Here is a 26,154-nt window from a genome sequence, read left to right as displayed (position 1 = left end):
CTTCTAAAATCAGTCTTCTTGCTTTTGATGGAGCCCCAATTTTTTTGTTCTCTGACTACAACTTTACTGTGGAGTAAACCCTAAGCTCATTCTTACTTTTTTGATGACTCACAGGGGCATAGAAAGAAGGCTTGTGTCGTGCTGTGAGCATTCAAACAGCTCGGGCTCTGGGTTACTGAGATGGATGTTTAGTTGCTTAGGGAATGATGACACATGAAAATAGGGAAACAGTCTGGCTTTGGCTTTGCACAGTGCAAAACGGCAGGCATTTCAAAAAACAGCCAGACCTTTTGTCCTGTACAAGAAGTCACGTGGACTTAGGTCAGATCTGTAGCTATGCATACTCAGCTGTAAGCACAGAATAAAACAACTGGAGAAATAGCAGGATTTAATTTGTCAAACAGCTGAGCGTAATGCTGCAGAAAAGAGTAATTAAGTAAAGTGTGACAATAAGTCTGCCTGGCAGTTTCTAACCAGTGTTATTTGGGCTTCTGTACTCCCTGTAAGGTGGTCAAGACTCAGCTTGGTGTTTTTGTGAGGCTGCCCCAAGTTAGCAGCAAGTGTTGTTTCGCCCTTAGGGCAGTATCTGCCAAGCTCTGGTATTAATTCTCTGTAGTGTGAGGAAATGTGTGGCCTTCTGTACAGACACTGGATATATTTATCATTTGACAGCCCCCTTCCCCATGTAAGGTAGAAAAAATTGTGCTACACTGAGGCTGAGCAACCTGCCTCATGTTACAGAGTATCTGCATCATAATCTGTGTTCTCAGGAGGAGTGTATTTCTAAGCAGTCACTAGGAAATGAGATTTTTGAAGTTCCTTCCTGAGTCCGAGTCTCTAGACATATTTCATTTGGAAGATCATAAAGGAGGATCTTTTAGAAGGGAAACTGCTACTTAAAGACATTGTGCTTAGAAAGGACAGTGAGTTTAGACAGCAATATTAATCTATTGTTCTGCTAACCATTAAGCACATTTCTATCTCTGGAATCGTACCCCAGTCACCAGGTTTCTGTGAATATGAATTGACTGAATCAAGCTGAGGAGGTCAAAACACTTTTCATATTTAAAACCTTGTAATTTTTTGTTAGCTTAGAAGAGCAAAACTTCTATAGTTCTTGAGAGATGGCTTTAGAGACATGTGGAAGCTGTTTGAGCTGTCTGCTGATACCTCTTGCACTTTGGAGTATTGTTGTTAACATCCTATTATACTTCCCTAATGGGAAAGCTTCACATGCTGCCAGCTACCAGCTTCCAAACTACGTGTGGTATTTTGAAGGGATCTGTTTCTCAGGTGTGATGGTAAGTGTTGATTCTATGGATTTTTAATGAATTGCATTCTACTGCAAATAACATTGGGTTACTGTGCAGCAATGTAATTGTATTTTTAAAGAGAATATGGATTACTTTGGCAAAAATACTGCAGGCAGAAAAACTTGATCAAACTGAAAAAAAAGTAAATATACTGAATTACATGCTATGTATATACTATTTAATTTCACGTAAGTGATTTTGCAGAGTTGATTATTTTTTTTCTGCTGGCTTTTTGTTTATGTGTAATTTACATTTGTATTATGAAGGCAGGCTCCACGTTGATTTAATCCTCTTTGAAGGTTGAATTAGAGCTCTTTTACCAAAAAAAAAAAAACCCAAAACTAAAAAAGCTTCTCATAACTGTTCAGATGTTTTTAAAAGCTGTATGCAGTCCAGTATTTCGAGGACTGGATACACTTCACAATGCAGCAAGTGCCACTGTTGTTAGACTAAATACAGAAGACTATCTCACTGTGATTGGCATAGTAGGACTTTCTCCATTACACTTGTAATAAGCTCATCTACAGTAATAAACTAACGTGGAGTTGCCCACTGCTCATACTGTTTGCTATGTTCATGAAGAACTGTAGCCTCAGGGACAGAAAGCAGTTGTATAATGAAATGTATGCACACAATCAGTACTTAAAAAGGTCTCATCTGCACAGGTAAGGTGTTTTTATGAAGGTGCTGAACTGGGAGACTTATTAAAACGTGAAGCATTATTTTGAAATTGTGTATTCTTCCTAAAGCAGAAGAAAAACCTTCTCTTTTCTAGCAGAGGAAAAAGCTATCAGGCAGTGAATTTGAACAGAAAAGGTTAGTTGAAAATTTTGGAAAAAGTTAACTGCAACAGTGACACTCATATTTTGAAGCATTTTTTGCCTTAGGATTATTACCAATTTATTAAAAATGTATATATTATTCTGTTACAAGTAGGGCAGCAGCATGTGAGAGGGTAGTGCTGTCATTCAGAAACATTCCCTTTTCATATTTCCCCTTTCAAACCAGTGCCCCTCTGAGCAGCAGTTTGTGATTCTGGAGTCCAAAACTTATTTATTGAAATGATTCTAGTACCAGGTTTAAATAATCCAAGAGTCTGAGAAAAACTGTATGGATACTTGACAGAGAAAACAAATGAAAGTCCAGGTGAATTTAACAAAAAGCTTGTACTACTGACTTTTTCTAGCATAAGTGTGTTGGTTAGGAAGGTGATACCCTGATCTGTGTGCCTGTGCCAGCAAGAAGCCATTGAACTGATACGGCTGTGTCAATAAAATATCCTTCCCTTCATTGATACTGGTTCTTTTACTTGTGAGCTTGGTATTCTTTCAGCTTCACTGGTATAGCTGTGTCCATGCTATAATGCTTTGCTGTGGTGGGACACATTGTACTCATCTTTCAAGTATAAGAAACAAGTACAATGACAGCCTAATAAAAACAGTCCAATTCCACGGTGCGCCTTGAATAATTGCGCTTTCCTACTGAGCAGCTTTAAAATCTCAACAGACCGTAACAGATGCAGTCCCTACCTTCCATGGGCAAAGGAGACTGTGGCTTAGTATCTGCAGTCATTTCAATGACTTTATGATCTTCCCTTATAGATCCTTCTGTTGGCAGTGATTCTAATAACACTGGAGTGTAGCATGTTCTATCGGTGCTGTCAGAGTGAAAGCTGTAACAAAACCTACCGGGTGAGTCTGTGTTTTATTTTTGTGCATCTTTAGCATTTGTTTGGATTGCCTTCCTGCTCTTGTGTTTCCAGCACATCCTTTTGCCCTCTCCACTGCTCTGTTTCTGCTTCCTTTCACAGAGAAGGATTCTAAGTCGGGTTGAGAGGTCACAGAAAGTGTAGCTCCTTCCTTCTGATGCATAAGCAGGATGAAAGAAAATTAAACAGGAAAAAAAAAAAAACCAAACCAAAAAAAAGCCACAAAAAAATCCTTGTAAAATAAAATAAGAACGTAGAAGGCCTGAGAGTTTCAGTGAAGTGCCCCAACTAAATAGCTTCATCCCTTTGCTTGTATTATTTGGAAGTTATTTTTTCCAGTAACGACTCAATATACACTATCTGGGATGCAAACATGTTTAATGCATGGTTGTGTTCCTCTAGCATTTTGGGAAACAATTTTGAAAAAATGCAAGTTTAAAAAAAAATAATCCCCAAACAATATTTAACTGAGAGTTGTGAAACTGTCTTAAACTCTGTCTTAATCTTTATTTTGTATGTGTATGCTTACTATCCTTTACCTGGTATTTTTCTTTCTGAATTTTGAAGATTGGGACAATCAAATGTGAAATTCAGTCTCAAGGAAGTAGCTAGGCAGGCTGAATGAGTGTATTTGGTGTGGACACTGTCCTCACACAGTAATATTTTCTTTCTTTACTTCAGAGTTTTATTTCAATTGTGTTAGCCCTGCTTGGAGTTGCTTTCTCTGGATACAGTTGCATCATTTTTACCTTGGGGCTGATCCAAGGCCCCTTCTGCAATTCATCAGGTGGATGGGATTATATCTTCAAAGACACTGCTGGAGGGTAAGAAACATCAGTGTAATTCTTCTGGAAGAACCTGTTCATCAAAACAATAGTCAGACAAATTCTCTCAGAGTTTTACACAAAATGGCACAGTCTCTTGAACACAAGACCTATATTGGCGAGTGAGGTTTTTCAGCTTCTTGAATGAGCACCAGAATCCTCAAAGACAGGTATTTGCCACTTTGTAAGGAAAGAGTAAACGTAAGAATGTTTGTACTGACCAGACCTGGAGGTCCATCTAGCTAAGTGTCCTTTCTTTATCTGGTGGTGGTCACAATCACATGTAGTAGAGAATATAAGGTTAGAGTGAGCGTAGATGGATACTTTCTCAGAATATTCTCTCAAATTCCTCAAGTTTTTGGTTCAAAGATTATAGATGGCTTTTTTCTATTTAATAACTCAGTAGGTTTCTCTTTAACACCTAAAGCTCAATGAAGTCTGGTTTGATCACTGGTAGTTTTTGCATACCGCTGCTGTATCTCATAACACACCTAAGTGAGGTAGACAAAGTGTTGTCCATGTCCCAGCCTCCTAGAGACAGGAAAGGTTTGATTCAGATCTGTAACCTGAGGCTGCTTTTGCAAGATTTTACATTCTCCCTTTAAAAGATCAAAGTTTTATAAGACTTGAATATTGCAAGTCATATAATGCCACACTCTTCCAGCTGCATTTGAATGCACTGAGGATTAAATTTGTTGGAGGATCAAAAACAACTTCCTTCAGCATCCAACAGGAATAGTTCCTAAATATGGCCTTCTCTGACTTAAGTCAGCTTTATTTTAAAACACTGAAGTGCATCCTGCAATCTCTGCTACGTATCACGAGCATTACTATCCCATTTGGAAATGCAAACATGAGAGTTCAACGTAAAGGGCCAGATGCTGAATAATGCACTCCAGATTTGGCTCAAAGCATTTCAGTTATGAATGTTTAGGAAAAAAGCAACTGACACTGAGCAAGTGAGTCTAACAAAGGTTCTTGCAATTAACCTCCAGGCTATAGCATGTCTCACAGTTAAAAGGGCACATGTCAGTTGTGCACACTATGATCCTTAAGGAGGGAAAGTGTGGCTCTTGAACGATTGGAAACTGCATGTGGTGACACTTAACCTCAGCTCTGCCATTTAGGCTGCATGCAGTGGTTAGAATGATGGTGATGGGGTGTTCCTGCTCTCTGCACGGTACTGATGTCAGCTGGACTTAACCAAAAGCTGAAATTAAATCAATAAAAGGAAAATTCCCATTTTAAACTTGGCTTCTGCCACTTGAAAAAAAAGGTCATGTCTTTCTAACACTTAGGTGTCTAACAGGGAAACTGATGAAGCAGAGGTATTTGAGGAGCCTAAGCTTTTTCACTCAGCTGAGTTTGAGAAACCTATGCAGAAGTTATGCTGGTGTAATGAAAGACTAGAATCTGGTTCCTAAATTTGAAGCATATAAAGGCCAGTATGGTTTTTCTATATATATTATAGGTAAAATAATGTGTATTTAAATTGAGTTGCACACACCATATTTAATTTACTTCAAATGGCTGTTTCTTTAATAGGTACCTCACAGATTACCCTGCTTGGTCTCAGTGCACGGAACCTGTTAACATAGTAGAGTGGAACATTATTTTACTCTCTATTCTGATAGCTCTTAGTGGACTGCAGCTGATCATCTGTTTTCTCAAAGTGGCTGCTGAGTTGAAACGGACACTCTGTGGGACCTATTCTGTTTTTGTCCAGGTAACAAAATATCTGAGATAATTTCACCAGCATCTCCAAGTCAGTTTAGCTTCAGCGATTTGTCTCAGTTGAGGACGTACCCTTTTGGTTTATGCATTCTCTATGCTACTGCATTTTTATTACCAGAGGATATGTACTGATAATAAATCTATTGTGTTTGATTCATCCACTGATTGCTTGTGAAATATAGGGATTGGTGACTGCTTACTCTGACCTTTCAGGCTAGGATTGAAAAGAAAAAAATGTGGCTGGGAATTCGGCACCAATGCTGAATCCATTACTCCTGTGTCAGCAGAGGTTTCTGAGCACCTTTCTTCTAGCATTCAATTTAAAGTCATTCTTATCAATGTGTGGGTTTCACAGCAAACAGAAGAAGATGCAACAGGTAATATGTAGCAGTTGTGATCTAGGCATCAGTTTTTACTATGTTTTCAGTAGGTTATTGAAACAATAACTGAGAGGGCTCTGCTTTGGGCAGAAGAATTAGTCGGAAACCCAGAGCTCAAGTGACTGATGCTGCTAAGCTGCACACTGGTGTGAAGTGGTGTGGTTTAATGTGGCATTCAGTTTCCCCAGCTCTGGAGGTAGGGTGAAATTAGACATGCTTACCCCTCCCTGTCCATCTGCACTGGGATCAAGGAGCCCTCAGGGTTTTTATGTAGCCAACAACCTCAGTGATGACAGCATGTTCAGGAAAGATTTCTAATTAGGAAGAGCAGCAGCCCCCAAAAGCAGGCATGCACACTCCCAGACATAGGGTTAGTTCTGTCGTGTAAGTGGGAGACAAGGGCAGAGCAAGTGGGATGACAGTGCCGCTGCAGCGTGAGGGCTCCTGCCCAGTGCTGGTGGGCCAGCGCAGGGGAACTGCAGGTGCCACGGAGGGCCTTGGGCAAGCAGGCAAGGAAGTGCTTCTTGGAGGAATTTACTGTAACAGCAACCTAAAAAAAGGTCAAGGCCTGAGGCGATTTCTCTCAAAACATTCTGCTTGCCAGTGAGCGAGCCGCCTCAGCCTGGGAGCCAGCCCAGCTTCCAGCAAAGTCCAAAGCAATTCTGTCGGCTTGTCCCTGGGCGCAGAGTAAGGTCACCTCAGGAGCACGGGGTGTGTGTCAGGTTTAGGCTGGATGTGGACATTGAAGAGTCAAGCAACTTCTATATTAACTTGAGTTGAAAAAAAGAGGGTAACTATTTCCTTCCTTTTTATTTGCAGGCTGGGATTCTCTAAAAATGGCCTGGAAATCTTCACTGCTTTTCCCCCACCCCCCAGAAGAAGAGAGAAATGGCTACTCCAACATTTATGATGGTAGATTTGGGTGCTGCAAAGACAAACGAAACGCTTGTCTTAAATCTTTGTCTCTCAAGCCTCTCTATTTTAGATGAAGTTATCTGAACTGTTTGACATCTACATTTTTCTAGTTGTTTTCTAACCTGTCCGGTTGTCCCTGGCAGTGACTCTTCATTTTTTTACCCTCCAGCTTGTTCTGACAATAGGGAGGTTTGAATACCATGGAACTGCTTTTGTATTGAAATCACCGTTTTTGAATGAACTGCTGTAAAACTGCTGTAGAACTGCTTTTATACTCCCCTCTCTTTGTTTAGAGCATAGAAATATTTGTTGTTCCGAAAGGGCCTGATTCAAAGCCCAGTATGTCAGGAGGGGTTGTTCCCTTGAGAATTAGTGCACTGGATGAAGCCACAATTTCTAAATGAATAGATTTTAGTTACAGACAGACCATGATGGTCACGAAAAGCAGCAGCCTATCCTGCTCATTCTGTCTTAGAAGTTTTTAACTGCACAAAGCAATTACTGAAAAAAGGCTATCAAGTCTTCCTGCAGTAAGGCTTTTAGAAAGGCATCCATGCCTGATTGAAAGATTAGATACACAACTCTGAAATCAGCCATGCTAATTAGTACATGTTAATAGCTGCACTGAGTTCCTTCTTATTTTATACTCAAGAGGCAAACTGTTTTGGTTTTTTTTGATCAAGTATTATATGACTTGAGGGAATATATGAGGCAACCTTGTGAGCATCCAATGCTAGCTTATTAATACTCTTCTGAATATCCTGACTGGAAGATTAATGTTCTTGACAATAATAATCAGACAAAAAAGAATAACCTGTTTTAAATTAGCAGCTAAAAAGTCTTTGTAATTTCTCAAGGAATTATTATTTCATTCCCAGTGGAAATTCAGGGATTCACAATAAAGTGGACATACAGCTCATTTGCAGCTGCTTGGGCAACATTTGGCTGTATACAGCACTGGTTTTGAGAGAATGAGCACCCAGAGGAAAGCTAAATATGTACTTCAGACTTGAGGTAATGCAGGTATCTCTATTACATCAGAACTAGTGGGATTCAGCTATATCAACATCTAATATTAAACACTGTTACAACTGCCAACCGTACAGTAAGTGGCAGCTGTGGGTGCAATATTTAGAAAAAAAATAGAGTATATCAGTCATTTAATTCTGTTTCAAGACAATATTGAGATTTTGCCTTAATATTCCTTTATCAGATTGTTTTGAAAAGCTGGTTTCTTCCTGTAGGATTTGAAGAATGCATCTAAAGTTTAATTGCTTAGTTTCTATTAAGTTGCAAGAAGTAATAAAGAAATTAATGATGTTTAAGAATGGGGCTAGTCTTTTGGCAGATGGTTCAAGCTGGCATGGATGTTCAGAGATGCATGAAAAAAAGGCATGATTATGAAATGGGGACTGTTTGCAACTGCATACTTGTTTTTCCCTAGGCTTAAATATAAATCATATTGTATATCTACATAAATGATAATCCCACATTCTTATGGATTTGTGGATATTGTTTGCAGACAGAAGAAAGAAAACTGACCAATCCACCTGTACTCCTACCAAACATCTTAGAGCAACTTGCTGATTTCATGCATGCAAACCATGGAGCTGTTTATTTTGAAAATGTTAGAAACATTTGAAAAAAAGGTTTTATTATCTGGATGAAAAATAGTATGTGTGGGGTAGACATTCAAAGCAGAAAACCCCTAGAACTGCTAAACATTCCTAAAGTGAATGGTGCCATTTCACTGAGGAAGGCAAACAAACAGGGTATTCTATTTAGACTCCAGCTCAGCCATGGGGAAAATACAGGCTTATCTTTAGGCAAACAGGGTCTAATGAGATAGATTTTGCTATGCTGGATGAGAGCAATGAAATACCTTAAAATTACACCTGTAAACTCTTAACCCTTTATCTTGGTCCTATATGTGTCCTTTCTACTTTTCAATAACCTCTGTCTCTGATCATGGCAAATCTTGAGCTTGGCAGACAGGAGACACAAAGAACAGTATCAATTTTGACAGCTTTTTTCCAAAGTAGTATTATTAGTGGCTGTACCTAACAACTGGCAAGGCTTGGCTGTCTTTAATTCATCCTTTTTTTTTGTGATTGCATCTTGTCAGTTTACATTTCTGCTCTACCACAGGCTGGTATCTCCTATTTTAGTGGCTTAAATCAAAGAAAGAGATGTGTAAGCCATTCTTGTTGGACATATTGATTCTGCAACCCTCTTTATCCATAATCCAGATATTGGCATCTCCATTGCCATAGCCAGACTCAACTGTCACTTGATAGCTCAGCTTCTAAATGGGCAGTTTATTAATTTGAAATTGGCAGTGAGAATACTAAAGGCTAACAGTGGGTTGCATTTACAAATTTAACAACTTGTTTCACACAGGGCTTTTGGATGTAAGGCAAGTTAAATTCGATCTAGTCAATTTATGTCCCGATTCAGTCTGAAAGATGGTGTCTCTAACAAGGTGCTATGAACTATGCCTAGTAGCAAAACCAAGATTTCTGTAAGGAATATTAACTGCCTTGAAATCTAGACATAACTCTGATGGTGCTATTTGGGGCAATGTGACCATCTGGCCCTCCAGCTGCAGAATGCAGACCTCACCCTGACACCAGCAGAGAGAAGTGGGCCACAGAGCCAGGACAAAGCTCACACCATGCTGGCATATGAGAAACCCTTTCTTGAAGAAATGTTCCTGAACCTGAGGCACATGTGCTGCCTGGTGAAACCCACACATAAAATACCCCAGACACACCTGGAAGAAAGATGCAGATTTGTGTTCATAAACTTCTGTAAGTGAGGAGTTAATGCTGAAAGCTAGAATTAAGAGTTCCAGCATTATTTGTTCCTCACAGGCAATGCATTTTGTCGGAGTAATATGATGCTGTGTCTGGAACAGGATTGTCATTCATTTAAAACGCTTCGACTGGAAATAGCTGTAGAGACTCAGTTTTGACGACTAATAATTGTGGGCAGAGATTTATAGTAAAATACTGTGGAGCCCATCCACCTTTGCATTTTGGGGCATATTATTCCTCGTGTAGGTAAAAGCGAGTCTCACTGAAGTGCAATTTCCTGATTGCTAATTCTTCACATGTTGGATGGAGGTTTTTTCCACATTGAAAAAGAATAAGGTGGCAGAGGACAAATGAAGCTCCTCAGAACTTTAAAGGGTGTTTACCTGCAGAGGTTTGCAGCAGGTCAGAAGAGCAGCATGGGCAGCAGACTATAAACACATCATTCAGATTAGGGACTTATGAAATTGTGGGGTTTCAATTCAATTTCACTGGGACCTCTTGTTGAGACTTTTGGGTTGTTTTTTTTCTCAAGGAAAATTTTTGAAGTAAAAGATCAGCTTTGTATTTTCAATGCAGTTTTGAGGGCTTTCAGAACAGTCATAGCATTTCAGCATCCTCAGTATGAGAAATGAGGTCTTGTGGTTTAAAACTATAAGGGGATATTCATGACATCAAACTGCGGACTCATCATTTAACCAATTAAATTAGGTGCTCAGTCTTTTTAAGCCCTGTGAGAGTCTATGAGAGGAGAGAGGTTCGCACTCTTTAAATACCCTCTGAAGATAATAATACAGGCTTGGGAAGCTCAGTCACCTCTGTCAGTTTTTTTTAGTCCCTTAAGAGAAAGATAATAGGAATGTGCTCAAGCAAACAAATATCTTAAAGTTTGGGTGAGGTGCAATTAAAAGTGATAATGGAAATATCTTGCCTGTCAAAAGTTTTTTTTTATCTTTAAGTAAAAACAACATGCAGTACTTTTGCAAATCAAGAAAGAGTAATTTAGAGGAGTCAAGGGACTAAGGCAAAGAAATGCTCATGTTTTTACTCCCAAATAAATGTGGAGATTTCAAGGATATTGCATGTGTGGTTTTTTGTCTTCCTCAGTCTGATGGAAGTTTGAACAAAAATAAGCCAAATAGCCCACATATACACGAACAACTCTGTTAGCTGAGTATTAAGGAATGACTTTGAATTTAAGTAGTGTAAGAGAAGATAAATGGTTTCTCATTTTTACCTCAGTTAATTTACAGATGGGACATACGCAACCTGTACAAGCTGATCTTTCCACTGAACCACCAACCTTCATCGATGATAAAGAAAAAAAATCCCTACAGAAATCATTTTGACCATGTGACACCAACCTGGGAAATTCCAGAATTTCATCATAGATTAAGTCAGATTTCGAAAACTTGGCTTTGGCCACAGTCATTTAGACAGAAGCAGAATCCTCCATTTAATGCAGATGTGTAGAAGCTTCCAAAATATTCTGATAGTGCCTGAAATTTTTTTGTATGAATAGTGATTAAAATTGGTAATTTATACCACAGTCCTGGTAAATAAAGGTTTAGATTTGTATGTCATTAAAGGAAACCTGGTGTACTTTAGTTATGTTTTGAATCTTAGTCTTCTATGCGAAACAATCATAATTTTTCTGACCAGTAAGAAAATAGCTTCAAAGAAGATTGTGGTTATTACAGATATTTTTAAGTTGCCATATAATGAAAAATGTAATTTATAATGAGTGTGACTATGTCAGTGCTCAGAGTGCAGAAGAGATTTTTCAAGAATTCCCAAGTAACTGAAGATACATATTTTTTAATAGAAGTCTTTACAATTTCCAGTTTTACAGGTGGCTTTGTATATCTAAAGCTTCATACACAATCATGATGTAATGGAGGTATGCTTGAAAAGAAATGCAATTGCAAACTTTAGTTAGGTGTTCTTTAAACATCCCATGTTTAAGGTCCAATTTTGTTCTTATTTTTCAATGAGACTAACGGATACAAAATGTTTACAGAACTTGAATAAAGCAAAAGTATAGCCTTCTGCACTGGGTAGTACATTTAGATAATGGCAACAGTTAAGATTACCTGGAGCTTTATACATCTATTATGCTTTTAATCATTGAAGAATGTGGCTTATCCTGTCTGGTGATAGACTAGGAGGAAGATAACCTAAATAGTTCATTTTGTGGAATTTCTGAGACTCATTTCCTTTGGGCAATACTGAAACTGCTTAGGAATGAGATGCAAACGTCCCCTGCCTCCATCTGTGACCAGCTGGTCCTTTTCATGTCTAGCTATATATGCCACACTTTGTGCTAAAATTACATTTCCAAGGGGACTGTGGTGGGTTAGTAGAGCTTATCCATGCATACATCAGTGTGTAAGCTCTGCTCTGATACCAGTGACCTCAGTCCTCTCTTATCTGTCTGTGTTGCACCAGTTTAGTGATTGCTGTGCAGAGGGGAAGAAGCAGTGGTCTGTAGATTCAGAATGAGCAAGGGAAATAGGCAGCAGAAAGTCTGCATCTACAGGGTCTGCCTTGTGTTCAGTTATGTCAGCGCAGGAGGAGATACACCAGGGAAAATGGGTGTCATTTGGAGCTTTTCTCAGTGCACTTACAAAGGTGTGCCACATGTCACAGAAATTATTTTCTCGGTAGTATACAAGTTATAGAGAGAGTGAAGAATGTAATTAAGCTTAAGTCTGTAAATCCATTTAAATCTACAGTGCTTTCAATTCAGCTACAAGATTTACAATCCGATAACAGTCTAAATGGTAATTTGCGTGATAGTAGGTTGGCAGAAATTGAAAAAATTTCTTTGAAGATTATCTGAACCGACGAGGTTACCAGAATCTTTTGTTTACTCTTGACACACAGAGACATTGTGCAACATTTTATTGTGTTCACCAAAACAAACAGGAGCTGGGAGGGGGGAGGTAAGAAGGGTGGGGGCAGAAGAGACAAGAACATATAAAGGGAAATTGCATGTGCCTGTCCAGTGTTTTTATTTCATGTTTTCCACAAGGTTCATGAATGCAAAATGAAGCTATTCTTCCTAAGCTGCTTGCTGGTTTCTTGCTGTTGCCTAGCTGGGGCAGTGAACAGGGAATACTACATCGGCATTATAGAGACAGTCTGGAACTATGCACCTGGCAATACCAATATCGTATCTGGACAGCTTTTTGCAGAAGAAGAGTAAGTAAAACAGTTTACACTGGTTGAGTTTGATTTTACAGCATTGTCTGCTTTAGACACTAGCAGCTAGACTGAAAACCTGGTGAAGGCAGTGAAATGAATCATGTTAGTGTCACTACATTTTCTGTCACACATATAAGGGAATTTTGATTTTTTCCTGGCTTGCTTAAGAATTACATTCCAATGTTCTGCTAATTAAAGGCATTGGGATATGTAGGGTTTTTGTGAATTTGTTGCAATGACACGTTTACTAAGTAGAGACTAGAAAAAGACCCTGAATGCCTAATGATGTTTAATTTTGAATGGCTAAGGTGCCAGTGCTGAAGAGAAGACTTTTGCTGTTATATTTTTAAATGTGGAAGTAAGTTTGACAAATTTAAAACTTTCCTATTGAGCACAGGTTTCCTTTTTAGATATTCATTGTTGGCAGTGGTCATTTTCACTAGTGCAGCAGCACAGCTGGGTCCTTCCATCCACAGCGGAGGAGCTGGGTTGCTTGTTACAAGGCAAGGAGAGTCCTGTGCAGAGTGAGAGCAGTAAGTAGGATGAGGCTAAGTATGGTGAGGAGGAGGGGAGCACCCTGAAGAATAATCAATAAAGAAAACTCAGATATAAAAAGCATCTGAGAAATATTTGAGAGAAAAAAAAGTTCCTTCCTGCTATTTTTTTCAGTGTCTTTAAAATGAAAGAGGACTATGGTAAAATAAAAACAATTAAGAGAGAAATCAGAAATTAGAAAAAACTTGAAAATACAGTTCTCATTTAGTCTGTAGATGAGGGACTAGAAGATTTCCAGTGGTTTGTTTTCTCTAGTGAGAGCCAACAATATCTCAGCCATAATCTGCCACTTCATCATGCATGAGATGAAGCAGTCAACTTTTAAAATTTTTACTCATAAACTAAGTGACGTGTAAGACCCTGCCAGTGATTCAGCAGGCTAGTAATTCTGATAAATGGTGGAAGCAGGGCAACTTGTCTGAAAATTGCAGAGCAGTGTTGTAACAGAACAAGCCACCACCGTTCACTGCACTTTCACAGCTTTTCTCTGTTCTGTGACAATCTGCAGCATGCTAAATTAATTCCAGTTTTTCAGTGGTTGTATGCCTGCAACAGAGCTGGTCCCTTTTATCATACTTTTCATTTTTAGCTTCTCTGATTCTTTTTCTCCTCTTGAACCCTTCAACTATGAGGCTGTGCTTGTACAGAGATTGATATTTATAGAGGCAGGGAAGAGCAGGAGAAGGGAAGACCGTGGTGTACCTGCTAGAAGGAATACTCTGCAATTGAATGGTAGCTGTTCAAACAGTCCTAGAAGAGCCATAACATATTTGTTCAATTTAATTTGTGGCTAAAAAAACTTCATGCACTAAGACTTCCAGTAAATGAGCTTTTGCAACTAAGATTATGTTCTCCAAGTTTCATGGAGCTCTGAATTGGCATTTTAATTACACTTCAGATCTGTGCTTGCCAAGGAACAAACAATTCCTTCCCCACATGCTCAAACAATGCTCAGCCTTGTGGGAAATACTTTGCATTTTGGGGCAGTATTAACTTGCTTCACAATATGGCCTGATGGGAATATGAAACCCAGTTGGCTTGGCTTCTCATCGTGTAAGATGAGAAATCAGGAGGCTGCTGAACTTCAGGCAGTGTTGCCTTATCTCCCAGGATTGCCTCCTCCTGGATTAGGTACTTCCACAGCTAGTCCTCCTGAAATGGGCAGGGGGGTGTGCAGGGGGATTTGTTGTTAAAGAGACTGGAGTTTGAGCTAACAGCATCAGCCAGTCGTAGCACTACTAGTTTGAACAGCCAGTGCTTGCAGTTTCTATCACCATTGTAGTCAGTGAATATAAGAACTTTTTCCACAAAGATAATTCTTCTCAGAGACTAAAATATTTACTGAAAGGTACCTGACCCTCAGCACAGGCAAAGGTTGGCTCCAAAGCCATTCCCAGTTGATAGTTGTCAGAGACACGTGGTGACCGTTCACCTGCAGCTGGTGGTGCTTAGGCAGCATATCCACAATGGCTACACCGTTCAGAGGTATTGATACCATGTGTAGGAAATACCGTCTCCATCAGTCTCATTTTGGCTCGTGGGTTAGGCTGTTTCCTCACTAACCAAGCTCTCATTTTTCATGTAAGTGTTTCATTAATTGAGAGGAGCAATGGTCCAGTAGTTAAGGCAGTCAGTGATTGAGGAGGTCATTGCTAATTCCCTGCCTCTCTATATTCCTGGGCTGAATCTGTAAAAATGAGACTTTATTAGAGTAAATCCATATCAAGTTATTCTTCGTCTATGACTAGTAAGCCAGCTGAGGGCTTGGTCTCACTCATTTCAGCACTCTGCATGCCCCCCCCTCCGCCATGCACACACTGGACCTTAGCAGCACCTTGTAGTTTTGCTCATGTCCAGACATCTTAAATGTATTTTACAGCCAAAAAGTCTGCTCCTCATTGCAATGGAGCAAGGACCATGCAGTCAACATAATAGTGTGGTGATGGAAATTACTATTTTTAACAGGCCATGGAAAATTATACCGCAATTTAAGCATGCAAGTACAAAAGTTTCAAGGAATAAGAACTGTTATTTGCCTTGTCCATGTGGTCTCAAATTTGCCCAGAATTGTATCAAATACCCTTATCTTCAGTCTACAAAATAGGTAGAAAAAAATTCAGGTTGGTGCATAATATTTATTCTCTATATGGGTGCCTAACTCTTTACAATAAGAGACATACACAGATACAATTGTGCACAGCACTATGGAGGCGTGGTCTTTATTTGAGACCCTACTAATTAACACCATTCAAATATAAAATTAGCATCTGACACTACAGATGTGTTCTGTATTTTCTTTACAGGCAGGCTGGCATCTTTCTCAAAAGAGGATCACATAGGATAGGAAGCGCTTACAAGAAGGCTGTCTACACTCAGTACACCAATCAATTATATGATGTGATAGTTGACAAACCTTCCTGGCTGGGTTTTTTAGGCCCTATCATTAAGGGAGAAGTTGGAGATTCCATTATTATTCACTTGAAAAACTTTGCTTCCAGAAGCTACACGCTGCATCCACATGGTGTAAGATACACAAAGGAAAATGAAGGTAAGCTTGAGTCCATTCTGTGCCAGAATTTATCAAAAGTTAATCATTCCTCTGAGCATAAGTGATACTTTCTCATCAAAGAGAAGACTGGTCAAGTAAATAAAGATTTAAAAAAGGACATAATCAATTTAAAATAGGAGCTAAGAAGTTTGATAATTTTTTAAGAGTGAAACACAAAGCCAAAAGTGGAATTCATAAAGAAGGCAATTTTAGATCAACATTTCACCTGAAATAAGACTATTTATGTTTCACCTGAAATAAGGGTATAAAGGCATATAAGAGATGCAGGTATTGAGGATATCTAAAGGAAAAATTAATGCTGTTGTGAAGAAGACATTGTTAACAGCGATAACTTACAGTTCCAGATTCTTAACACTAAATTTGTGTATATTTTATACAAGGTACACAAGAATTTCTTAAAATGGAGAAACAGCTATTGCTTTGTAATAAATAAGTGAGATATAAGTCTGACGCACTTTAAGATGTATTGTAGGGTTGCTATTGTGATTAGTGACGAATTGCCCTTGCAATAGCTGGTCTTGCCACACTCAGGCGATGAGGGATTTTCGGCACCAGACAGCACCAGAATATGGCTCTTGAAAGTTTTATTAGTGGGCCTTTAAAGCAGTGTGTGAATTGTTGAGAATATGATGTCTCAAAAGCAGTCTTTAAAAATATTCATTAGAAGAATTTATGAAGTATCAGCCTAACTTCTAATATTTCATGAAGTTTTTTGTTACAGCTAATATATGACTTGATATAGACACATTCTCTGGGAGCAGAACAGTGTGTTATGTAGCAGTACATGCACTTTTTGGAACAAAGTTTAAATTTTTTTTCTGTTGCTCTCATTCCAGTGACACCTATATTCCTTTAGGACATATGCAGTATTTTAGAACAGTTTCCAAGATTAATATTTAACAAATATTTTACAAATATTTGAACTGTTATCTTTTTAGCAGCAGTACATAGTGCCCTCCTAATAAATTAAGGACTAAATTTAATGTGCCATTAATCGAAGCGCTCCCATGGGATTCAAAGGCAAATGAAGAGACACCTAAAGAGATGGAAAAGATCTACTCACCTGATTTTAAAGTTTGGGGTTTTTTACCTGTATTCAGAAGTTCAGTCCGTGTTACTGCAACATGTAGTCAACTTTGAAGCATGGCAGGTGCTATGCTAACTCCATATTGTGAATGTGTTGTGTTAATGGTGGCTGCGTGGCATTCTTCAGGTGCTTTTTATCCTGACAACACCAAAGACTTGCAGAAGAGAGATGATGCTGTGGAGCCTGGAGGCCAGTACACTTATACATGGAATGTGACAGAAGATCAAGGTCCAGCTAAGGGAGATGCAGACTGCATAACCAGGGTTTACCACTCCCACATAGATGCTCCGAGAGATGTTGCCTCAGGGCTTGTTGGGCCCTTAATAATTTGCAGGAAAGGTAAACCATAAATAAATAAGTAAATAAATACATATGCAAGGTGATTGATAATGGTTATTGATAAATATCAGTGAAATAATGTACTGGAAGAGGAGAAGATTACAGTTGATTTTGAAATCACAATTTTTTGTCTTCTCAATTAGCTGCCTTTCAATAGTGTAGGATGTGGTTTGATTTTGTGTGTGACAGTGAATATAATTTGCAGAATACTTTGTCCACAAATCCATGTGAGTGAGATGTGTTCATGCTAGTAATGCAAAAGTATGTGTAAATACTGATATGAGAAACAGATTTATTGTAATCTTATCACATGCGATATTTATTCTTAGTAAAGCTCTTTTATAGTATCTATCAAAACCAATCTTTGTTTTCTGAGCATGTCTGTAAGTTTTTGTGTACACTTACATTCAGGAAAAGCAGCAAAATACAAAGTGACCAGCCCTACTGATACTACACTTAAAACTGATGAAAAGATAATGTCAGTTGCCAAAGACTTTGAATATACCACTCTCTTTTTCAGATACAATGAATAAGGACAGTGATAGACACTTTGATGCTGAATTTATCCTTATGTTTTCTGTGATGGATGAAAATCTCAGTTGGTATCTAGAGGATAATATCAGGACATACTGTTCTGAGCCTTCCAAAGTTGACAAAGATGACGAGGACTTCCAGGAAAGCAATAAAATGCACTGTGAGAGAACATTATATTAATGTTGCTTGTCATTGATGTGGTGAAGTAATATTTTTGTGTTGTCTCTTTTAAAGGTGAGCTGTAGATAATTTCTTTTTTTTTTAAGCAGGGCTTTTTCTTGGAGGATTAAGAAAGGTTCTTTTAAATAAAAAAAAAAATTTAAAAGTGATGGCAAGTATTGTACAATCAAATCTTTGTAGTTGTGATATAAAATTCTTAGGGGCCAAGAACATTTTGCCAGTATAATTTCCCAGGCGCTCTAAACAGAGTTGTTACTTTGTTCTGTTTCTTAGTCCTGAACTCTGCACTATAATATTGCAGTTTAGAAAAACAGTTTTTACTGTTAGTGTCAACAAAGAACATACCTTTGGCTCTGACATGGATTCCAGAATCATAGCAGGAACTGCTGTTCATTCAGATAGTTGTGGAGATGAAGTGTGTCTCTGATAGTGGCTCACTTTCAAAGGTGCAGTTTTGTTTTGAGCCTCTCTCTATTTTGAAGAATAGAGCAATAGTTGTATGACACCTGCTTTTGAAGAAAAGATCCTAAGGTCTGTGAAGGTAACTGTAATAAATAACATTTCTTTTAGCAATCAATGGGTACATGTATGGATACCTCCCAAACCTCACAATGTGTGTGGAAGATAAGGTAAAATGGCATCTTTTTGGCATGGGTAATGAAGCTGATATCCATTCAGCCTACTTTCATGGACAGACCTTAATAGAAAGGCATCATCGAGTTGACACCATCAGCCTCTTCCCAGCCACATTCATTGATGCTGTCATGATACCAAGGAGTCCTGGGGAATGGCTGCTCAGCTGCCAAGTGAATGACCATATCGAAGGTACAGTATAAGTTCCAGTGATCAGAATTTGTTTTAGCTTAAGCTAACAGTTCAGTGAGTCACTTTAGCAGTACTCCTGACCTGGTTATATGCCAGACAATATTCTCCTCTAGGTAACAAAACTCTCATAGTAATTGAAATGCCTAGAAGTGCATTAGATGAGCTTGAGCATGTAGCCATGGAAATCAAGGAAATTCTTGTCCGTAATGGAAATTGTTATCAGTTGGCAGCAATTGGCACAGCTGCACTTTTGCAAGCCTCAACTTTAGACAAACAATAGCATGATGTTTGCCCCTTACTGAAGGTAATTAATCACAATTTTCTGTTTGCCAACAAAAAAGTTGGGGCTCATTCCGTGTTTCGGCACAGGGCACAGGACAGGCAGGCTCACTTGCCTGCTGACAAAGGCACGTTCTGGAAAAAGCATTGGTTAATAAGCGGAGATGATCTGCATTTCTCTTCCCTGTACCTTCCTGTATTTCCAGTGTTTGATAGACATATGAAATACTCAGAAGCTAATTCAACGCTTTTCCATGATCTATATCCCTGTAAGTGAATTAAAGAAGTAATTTGTCACAAAAGTGGGAAGGAACACGGAATTCAAATTCATTCTCCAAGATTTGAAAATTCTGATATAAAAAAAGAGTATGTTTAACCTGCAGATTCAACTACACAGAGGTTATAAGTTTTGAAATAGCTATCATGTCAAGCAGCATCCTCATGTGGTTGCAGCATCCTGGTCAAGACTTAAATCTTACAAATGGGCCTAATCCATAGCTGTAAAAGGACTCTATTGTATTATTTGTATCTCCAACAAGCAGATTTCCTAACAGACCTTTCTCCTAGGGTGCAGAGACCCAGGAGTTTCACAAGTAAGCTGATTAGATTTAGGGGGAAGATGGTCAGTCTGGTAGCACCTGGCCTTAACTGAAGTGCTAACTGACAGTGCTGTTCCCACTCCACCCTGCTCTTCTCTTTAACTACCATGCCAGTTGCAGCTTTACAAGCAGAATGCACTTTACCACACCTGTCTGCCTACTGTAAATACCATGGCTGTGCTTCTACATCCTAGCCCAGCTGGCGTGCATTCTTTTATATCGTTCATCTTCCTTTTCATTTATGATTTGCATATCCATCAATGGTATGGGAATTCTCCAGGGAAGAGAAGAGCTATTGGAAGCAGGGAAAGAGAAAACAAAGTGCAGTTCCTTCTCCCTAATTTTCTCTACCTCCTCATTTTTTTCCAGGTGGTATGCAGGCCCTCTTTAAAGTAAAAGATTGCAGGAAATCCACAACTGATCACAATGAGAGTACAAAGATAAGACAGTACTTCATTGCTGCTGAAGAGGTCATCTGGAATTATGGCCCATCTGCAGTGAACCATTTTACAGGACGAGAACTAATCACCGACAGGTAAGTGCTTCTAATTAAAGAAGTTTTACTTTCCGAGCAAAATTGATATGAACATGCTAAATAAGGTAAGCCATATGGTAGAACTTTTAAGCAGAATTTCTCGTTGTCCTTGCTTCTGCTTAAATATCAATGCTAGGATAAACATCAGACCAAATTAGGTCTATTGTTTTCCTTGTAATCTTACTATAAATTTCGCTGTAATGTTAGTAATTTCACTGGGATGAAGATGAGTTGTAATGTCACATGTAGGCAGTGACCTCTGATGATTCAAGATGATTGATTATTCTGAGTTAGAGAACAAAGCTAGGAATTCATTATTATCTCCTTAGCTGATGAACATCATGCTAACAGCATCTCAGCTAGCAAACAACTTGCACAAGGTAGTTTTGCCCTTTGCTCTGTGTTTACGTATTTAAGACGTGGATCAGTTCACTGAATACATTGATTCCTCAGATTTTTCATCTGTAAGTTAAAGAACACTTACCTGCTCCACAAGGGATGAGGCACAGTTCATTATTTGTATAGTGCTTGTAAAACATTGAAAGATCCTTTTTTGAAGACTGAAAGTGTAGACTAAATCTTCTCACTTTCTTTTTAGATGTTACATATTCTTGGTGTTTATATCTACTGTTTTTGAATTATTTGGAACTTTTAATAAAAAGAAGAGTAAACTTCAGGTTACAAAATGTTGACTAGAAATCATTATTGATGAGTCTCTAAGCATGCTAGCTTTATAAAGGGCAACAGAGCAGTGTCTTTTTCTTAAAGAGAAGTTAGTCAAGGATAATGGATTCCTGCACATCCTTATATGGAACTGCCTGTAAGTGTGTGGCCACATCACTGAAAGGAGACCCAAAAGACAAACTCAGCATGTCATACCGCAGAAAATAGGGTTGAGGTCCTGACTGCCTTTGTAAAACTGAGCATTATGACTTAAACTGTTTGCATCTATTGCAATTTCTTTTACACAGTGAATCTCACATATTTTTTGAACAAAGTGAGACAAGAATTGGTGGCTCTTACAAAAAAGCCATTTACAAAGAATACACAGATGGTTCTTTCACTGAACATAAAAAAAGACTCGCAGAGGAAGCACATCTTGGACTCTTAGGTAAGCTATCTAAAATTATTTCATGTCAAAGATTTGTGAGAGTAAACTATCACTTCCACGGGCTAGCCACAGTGCCCCTCCGCCTCCAAGGGAGGGGCCCTCAGCTCTCCCTGCCTCCTGCAGATGCTGGTGCCTGTGGCTTCCTCCAAGAGACACCTCAGGGTGTAAGAAAGCTCTTGAAAGCAACGCTGTGGTGGTCCCCGCCTTGCCTGTGGGAATAGGCCACGATCTCCAAAGGCCAGGCTCTAAATTATAAGGCCAGGCTAGGCAGGTCTAGCCCTATTTACAACCTGGCTGCTTCTGGCATCTTTCTGGACTGAGTCTGAGGTTGGTGCTAATGTCTGTAGGTCCTGTTCCAAAGGGAGGAACTGTCCTGCACATCACTGGGCCTCCACGAGGAATTGGGAATGGAGCAGTCCAGTGGCTGCTGGGCTGCCGTGTGATTCAGGCCACGTGCCAGGGACCTAGTCTGCAGCCACACAGGCCCGGGGGCAGTTCCCCGTGCAATGGGAAAAGCAGCCAGCCATTCATTGCCATAAGCTTGTGGTGATCTGTACCTCACTTGACAGGAACATCTTGTAATTAGACCGTGTGCTCTTTCCTAGGACCTGTTATCAAGGCTGAAGTGGGTGACAGCATCAGGGTGACCTTCCGAAACAACGCCAGCCGCCCGTTTAGCATTCAGCCCCATGGTGTGAGTTATCACAAGAGTGATGAGGGAGCATTGTACGGTGCTGCCTCCAGAGGTACGCCTATAGATGGGGATCCTGCAAGCACCAGAGAACAAGCTGTCACACATGTTGATGTATTAAAGGTGATAAAATAAACAATGTTCATTCCTACTGTTGATTTCTATAACAGGTACTGAATCTCCAGCCTCTCACGTGAGTCCCGGTGCTACGTTTACGTATGAGTGGAATGTGCCAGAAGATGTGGGCCCCACAGACCAAGATCCAGACTGTTTAACCTGGCTTTATTACTCAGCTGTGGATGCGGTCAGAGACACCAGTTCTGGCCTTGTGGGTCCTCTCCTGGTGTGCAGGAAAGGAGCTCTTCTTCCTTCTGGGAAACAGGTCAGTCAAAGAAGAAAAAAGGAAGTATTTGCATCATGGTAGCTGAATCTGCTGTCTCCTCCTGAATTGTGCCCTCAGGGCCTGCCACATTGAGGACCACTCAGCAACACCACCTCTCCACATCACAGTCACACTTATGTGCTGAGGAGAATACATAAAATGAAGGAAGTGAGTTTGCTTTTTGTTTTTTTTTTAAAAAAGCAAAATATGTCTGGCTCCAGATAGGCAGGCACTGAACTGTGAAAGCACCATCACCGTGAGCAACCACTGGCATTCAAGTCTCAGCTAGGATGAGAATGGCTAGAAAAATATAGACTTTAAAGACCAAAACACACATTCATTTCCCAAAATGGTTCCTGCTGATAGAAAAAGCAATAGCAGCAGATATCTAGTCCACCAGATAACAGCAATTAGAGAGCTCTGAGATTATCAGAATGAAGTATCAATGTATGCATCTATCCTACTTTGTGAATTATACTTATAAATTATTATGTGTATATAATTTTTGCCCTGACGTTTTCTGTTCACTCATTTCTATTTTCCTTTGTGCTATTTCTTCTCAACAGAAAAATGTGAACATGGAGTTTTTTCTACTTGCCACAGTATTTGATGAGAATCTGAGCTGGTACTTGGATGACAATATTTTGATGTTTACACTGAATCCTAATAAAATTGACAAAGATGATGAGGACTTCCAAGAGTCTAACAAAATGCACTGTAAGAAAATTATTAGTTAGCCAAATATTCATTTCTACAATAAGGTTTTTACTTTTGTGATCTCATGTTGGAGACTGGAAACTGTATAGTGGCAGAGACATTTTATTCCTTTCCATTGGAAACAAAATCATGTTTGAATGCAATTCAATTTCAGCTAAATGTGGTAGTTCAAAATGCCAGCTACTCAGTGTCTTGCATGGCCGTTGAGCATTTAGCACTGTTAAGTACTACTTTGAGCAGATAGAAGGAGGAATTAGGTCTGTAGCCCACGTGCAACCCCTACGAATGCAACCAGGCAGCAAGAGAAAACCGACTTCTGCCCTACAGATGCTGTAGCTGAAAGGAGGATTTTCACAGAATCACAGACTGGTTGAGGCTAGAAGGGATCTCTGGAGGTCATCTGGTCCACCCCTTCCCCCCAGTTCAAGCAGGGTCACCCAGAGCTGGTTGCCCAGGACCATGTCCAGGTGGCTTTTGAATACCTCCAAGGATGGAGAGTCCACCACCTCCCCGGGCAGCCTGTGCCAGGGCTCGGTCCCCCTCACAGTGAAAAAGTGTTTCCTGATGTTCAGAGGGAACCTCCTGTGTGCCAGCGTGTGCCCATCGCCTCTGGTCCTGTCGCTGGGCACCACTGGGAAGCCTGGCTCTGTGTTCTTTGCACCCTCCTGGCAGGTGTTTATATCCATTGATGAGATCCCCCTGAGCCTTTTCTTCCCCAGGCTGAACAGCCCCAGCTCTCTCAGCCTCTCCTCATAGGAGAGAGGCTTTCTTGTCCCTTCATCATCCTTGTGGCCCTTTGTTGACTCCCTCCGGTATGCCCATGTCTCTCTTGTACTGGGGAGGCCAGCACTGGACACAGCGGTCCAGGTGCGGCCTCACCAGTGCTGAGCAGAGGGGAAGGATAACCTCCCTCGACCTGCTGGCAATACTTTGCCTAATGCAGCCCAGGATATCATTCACCTTCTTTGCAGTAAGGGCACATTGCTGGCTCATGTTCAACTTGGTGTCCACCAGTACCTCCAGGTTCTTTTCTGCCAAGCTGCTTTCCAGCTCAATTTGTCTGAAGCCTTTCTACAATAACACCTGCAATCTCACCTTCATAATCTGACCTGCTGGCAATGCTCTTCCTAATGCAGCCCAAGATACCATTAGCCTTCTTTGTAGCAAGGGAACATTGCTGGCTCATTTTGTGTTCATGGCTGAGTCTGGATTCCTTTACCAGCACTATGGCCCCCTTAGAATGAAAATCTTTGTTTCTTTACTAGGGCGCGAGTTTCACACTGATTGTGTTTTGGTACTGTAGAAACATCTTTCAAGTTTCATGTGGAAGAACATTTTTATCTTCAGTACCTAGTCCTGCAAATAAGTCCTAATCTTTAAACATATTTGCTTGTGCTCTTTCTTAAATTTTGCCTTCAGGGGCATTCCTACTATTTACAAAGCCTTGATACTGAGCATTAAGTGGTACCTGTGAGGCTCAGGCTTTGAAAATTTTGCAGAGTAGCTAGAAAGGATTAGTAACTCAAACTAAAAAACACTTCAGACTGTCTCCACTGTATGGCTGGAGGGTCTTGCAGGGTATAAAGCACGATGCTTTATGCATCCTGTACACTTGACAGGTATAAAGCAGTGGAAGTTCCAGTTGGTCAAGTCAGCTACCTGTGCTTTAGACATTGAAAAGGAACAGTTAGAAATTGTTTTAAAACAGCGGGTTTTAAAAGTTGTTTTGCTTGAATTGATTCTCTAATTTTGCTGATGTGATAAAGTATTTTATTATTGATATTTCTGTCAGTCTAAGGCATCACATTACAGCTGAAGTATGTATTATTTAATCTGTATTGCAGAATTAAGTAATGAGTTAATCAAGGTGGGTTTTGTTTCCTCAAATCTTCTGCAGCCATTAATGGTTATATGTATGGAAATCAACCTGGTCTTGAGATGTGTAAAGGAAGTGTGGTTTCCTGGCATTTGATGGGCTTGGGGTCAGAAGTCGACATCCACGGGATATACTTTTCAGAAAACACATTCGTAACTAAAGGAACACGAAGAGATACAGCAAATCTTTTTCCACATACGTTCCTTACAGCTGTTATGAAGCCTGATTCTGAAGGTAAATGTTTTGTTTAAAAATCCTGTTACTAGTTTAGAAACTGTTTACCTATGAACATTTTATGCTTAGAGACAAGCTTTAAAGTGCTGATATTTTGATCCTTTGTGAGCTAAAACTGTGTACAGCTGTGTTTGAAGGGCAGCAAACTTGTGTTCATAGGATATAAGCTCTTAATGCTAAAGTCTTGATTCTTCTGGCTTCTATGTATGCTGAATTTTATTACTACAAGTAGCCATGCTGCACAAAGAATTTGGATCTTATAGGAGCAATAGTCTGTGTCTCAGTCTCTAAACACTAAATCAACATAGGTAATACAATCTCAAGATCTACTAGTAACAGATATTTATCCTCAAGTCTTTGTTTCTTTTACGACCTCTAGGAGTTTTTGAAGTGTCATGCCTGACAACAGATCACTACACAGGGGGCATGAAACAGAACTACAAAGTGAAACAATGCCATTGGTGGAATGTGGATCTATCTATGTATTTGCATGAAAAGACTTACTATATTGCTGCAGTGGAAGTTGAATGGGACTATTCTCCTAACAGGACATGGGAATTTGAGAGGCATCAATACCATGAGGAAAGGTACTTTGGAATACAGGCAAAGGAAAAAATGCAAAAAAACAAAGGAGCAACTCACTTCTCTGAACCTTTTCCTCCTGCAGGCATTTCTAGACACCCTTTCTTTGCATATATATTTTCAGGGCTCACTTGAATTTGTGGTCCTTCTCCACTAATGTTGCCA

General features: G+C 39.6%; 3 protein-coding genes across 3 annotated transcripts in view; 2 read left to right on the top strand and 1 right to left on the bottom strand.

Annotated features, from left to right (window-relative positions):
• The first annotated feature begins 1,124 nt into the window (after window positions 1-1,124).
• TM4SF18 (transmembrane 4 L six family member 18) lies at window positions 1,125-7,124 on the top strand. The gene is made up of 5 exons (XM_010584989.1): window positions 1,125-1,301; window positions 2,915-3,004; window positions 3,703-3,845; window positions 5,391-5,571; window positions 7,044-7,124. The coding sequence occupies exons 1-5, from the start codon at window positions 1,125-1,127 to the stop codon at window positions 7,122-7,124; spliced, it is 672 nt and encodes a 223-aa protein (XP_010583291.1).
• A 5,513-nt stretch (window positions 7,125-12,637) lies between these two features.
• The window catches only part of CP (ceruloplasmin (ferroxidase)), a 39,140-nt gene continuing 25,623 nt past the window's right edge, over window positions 12,638-26,154 (top strand). The window contains exons 1-12 of the mRNA XM_010584891.1: window positions 12,638-12,891; window positions 15,753-15,997; window positions 17,232-17,444; window positions 17,965-18,138; window positions 18,729-18,983; window positions 20,231-20,396; window positions 21,368-21,507; window positions 22,113-22,253; window positions 22,369-22,580; window positions 23,147-23,297; window positions 25,195-25,407; window positions 25,787-25,994. Coding sequence (XP_010583193.1) covers window positions 12,737-12,891; window positions 15,753-15,997; window positions 17,232-17,444; window positions 17,965-18,138; window positions 18,729-18,983; window positions 20,231-20,396; window positions 21,368-21,507; window positions 22,113-22,253; window positions 22,369-22,580; window positions 23,147-23,297; window positions 25,195-25,407; window positions 25,787-25,994 — 2,273 coding nt within the window. The 5' untranslated portion in view covers window positions 12,638-12,736. The remainder of the gene's footprint in view (window positions 12,892-15,752; window positions 15,998-17,231; window positions 17,445-17,964; window positions 18,139-18,728; window positions 18,984-20,230; window positions 20,397-21,367; window positions 21,508-22,112; window positions 22,254-22,368; window positions 22,581-23,146; window positions 23,298-25,194; window positions 25,408-25,786; window positions 25,995-26,154) is intronic.
• Window positions 22,194-26,154, bottom strand: part of HPS3 (Hermansky-Pudlak syndrome 3) — a 29,521-nt gene continuing 25,560 nt past the window's right edge. The window contains exon 18 of the transcript XR_775458.1: window positions 22,194-22,274. The gene's annotated coding sequence lies outside the window, so the exon portion shown is untranslated. The remainder of the gene's footprint in view (window positions 22,275-26,154) is intronic.

The sequence above is a fragment of the Haliaeetus leucocephalus genome, unplaced genomic scaffold, assembly GCF_000737465.1.
Source record: "Haliaeetus leucocephalus isolate CR32 unplaced genomic scaffold, Haliaeetus_leucocephalus-4.0 Scaffold1014, whole genome shotgun sequence".
Classification (NCBI taxonomy): Eukaryota; Metazoa; Chordata; class Aves; order Accipitriformes; family Accipitridae; genus Haliaeetus; species Haliaeetus leucocephalus.
This window is presented reverse-complemented; position numbering and strand designations above follow the sequence as displayed.

Excerpts from the sequence above, each read along its gene's own strand:
- TM4SF18 (XM_010584989.1), top strand. The coding sequence starts at position 1,125 with ATGGCTTTAGAGACATGTGGAAGCTGTTTGAGCTGTCTGCTGATACCT. Across the intron at positions 3,846-5,390 it reads TTCAAAGACACTGCTGGAGG|GTACCTCACAGATTACCCTG; the intron begins GTAAGAAACATC and ends TTTCTTTAATAG. Across the intron at positions 5,572-7,043 it reads CCTATTCTGTTTTTGTCCAG|CTTGTTCTGACAATAGGGAG; the intron begins GTAACAAAATAT and ends TTTACCCTCCAG.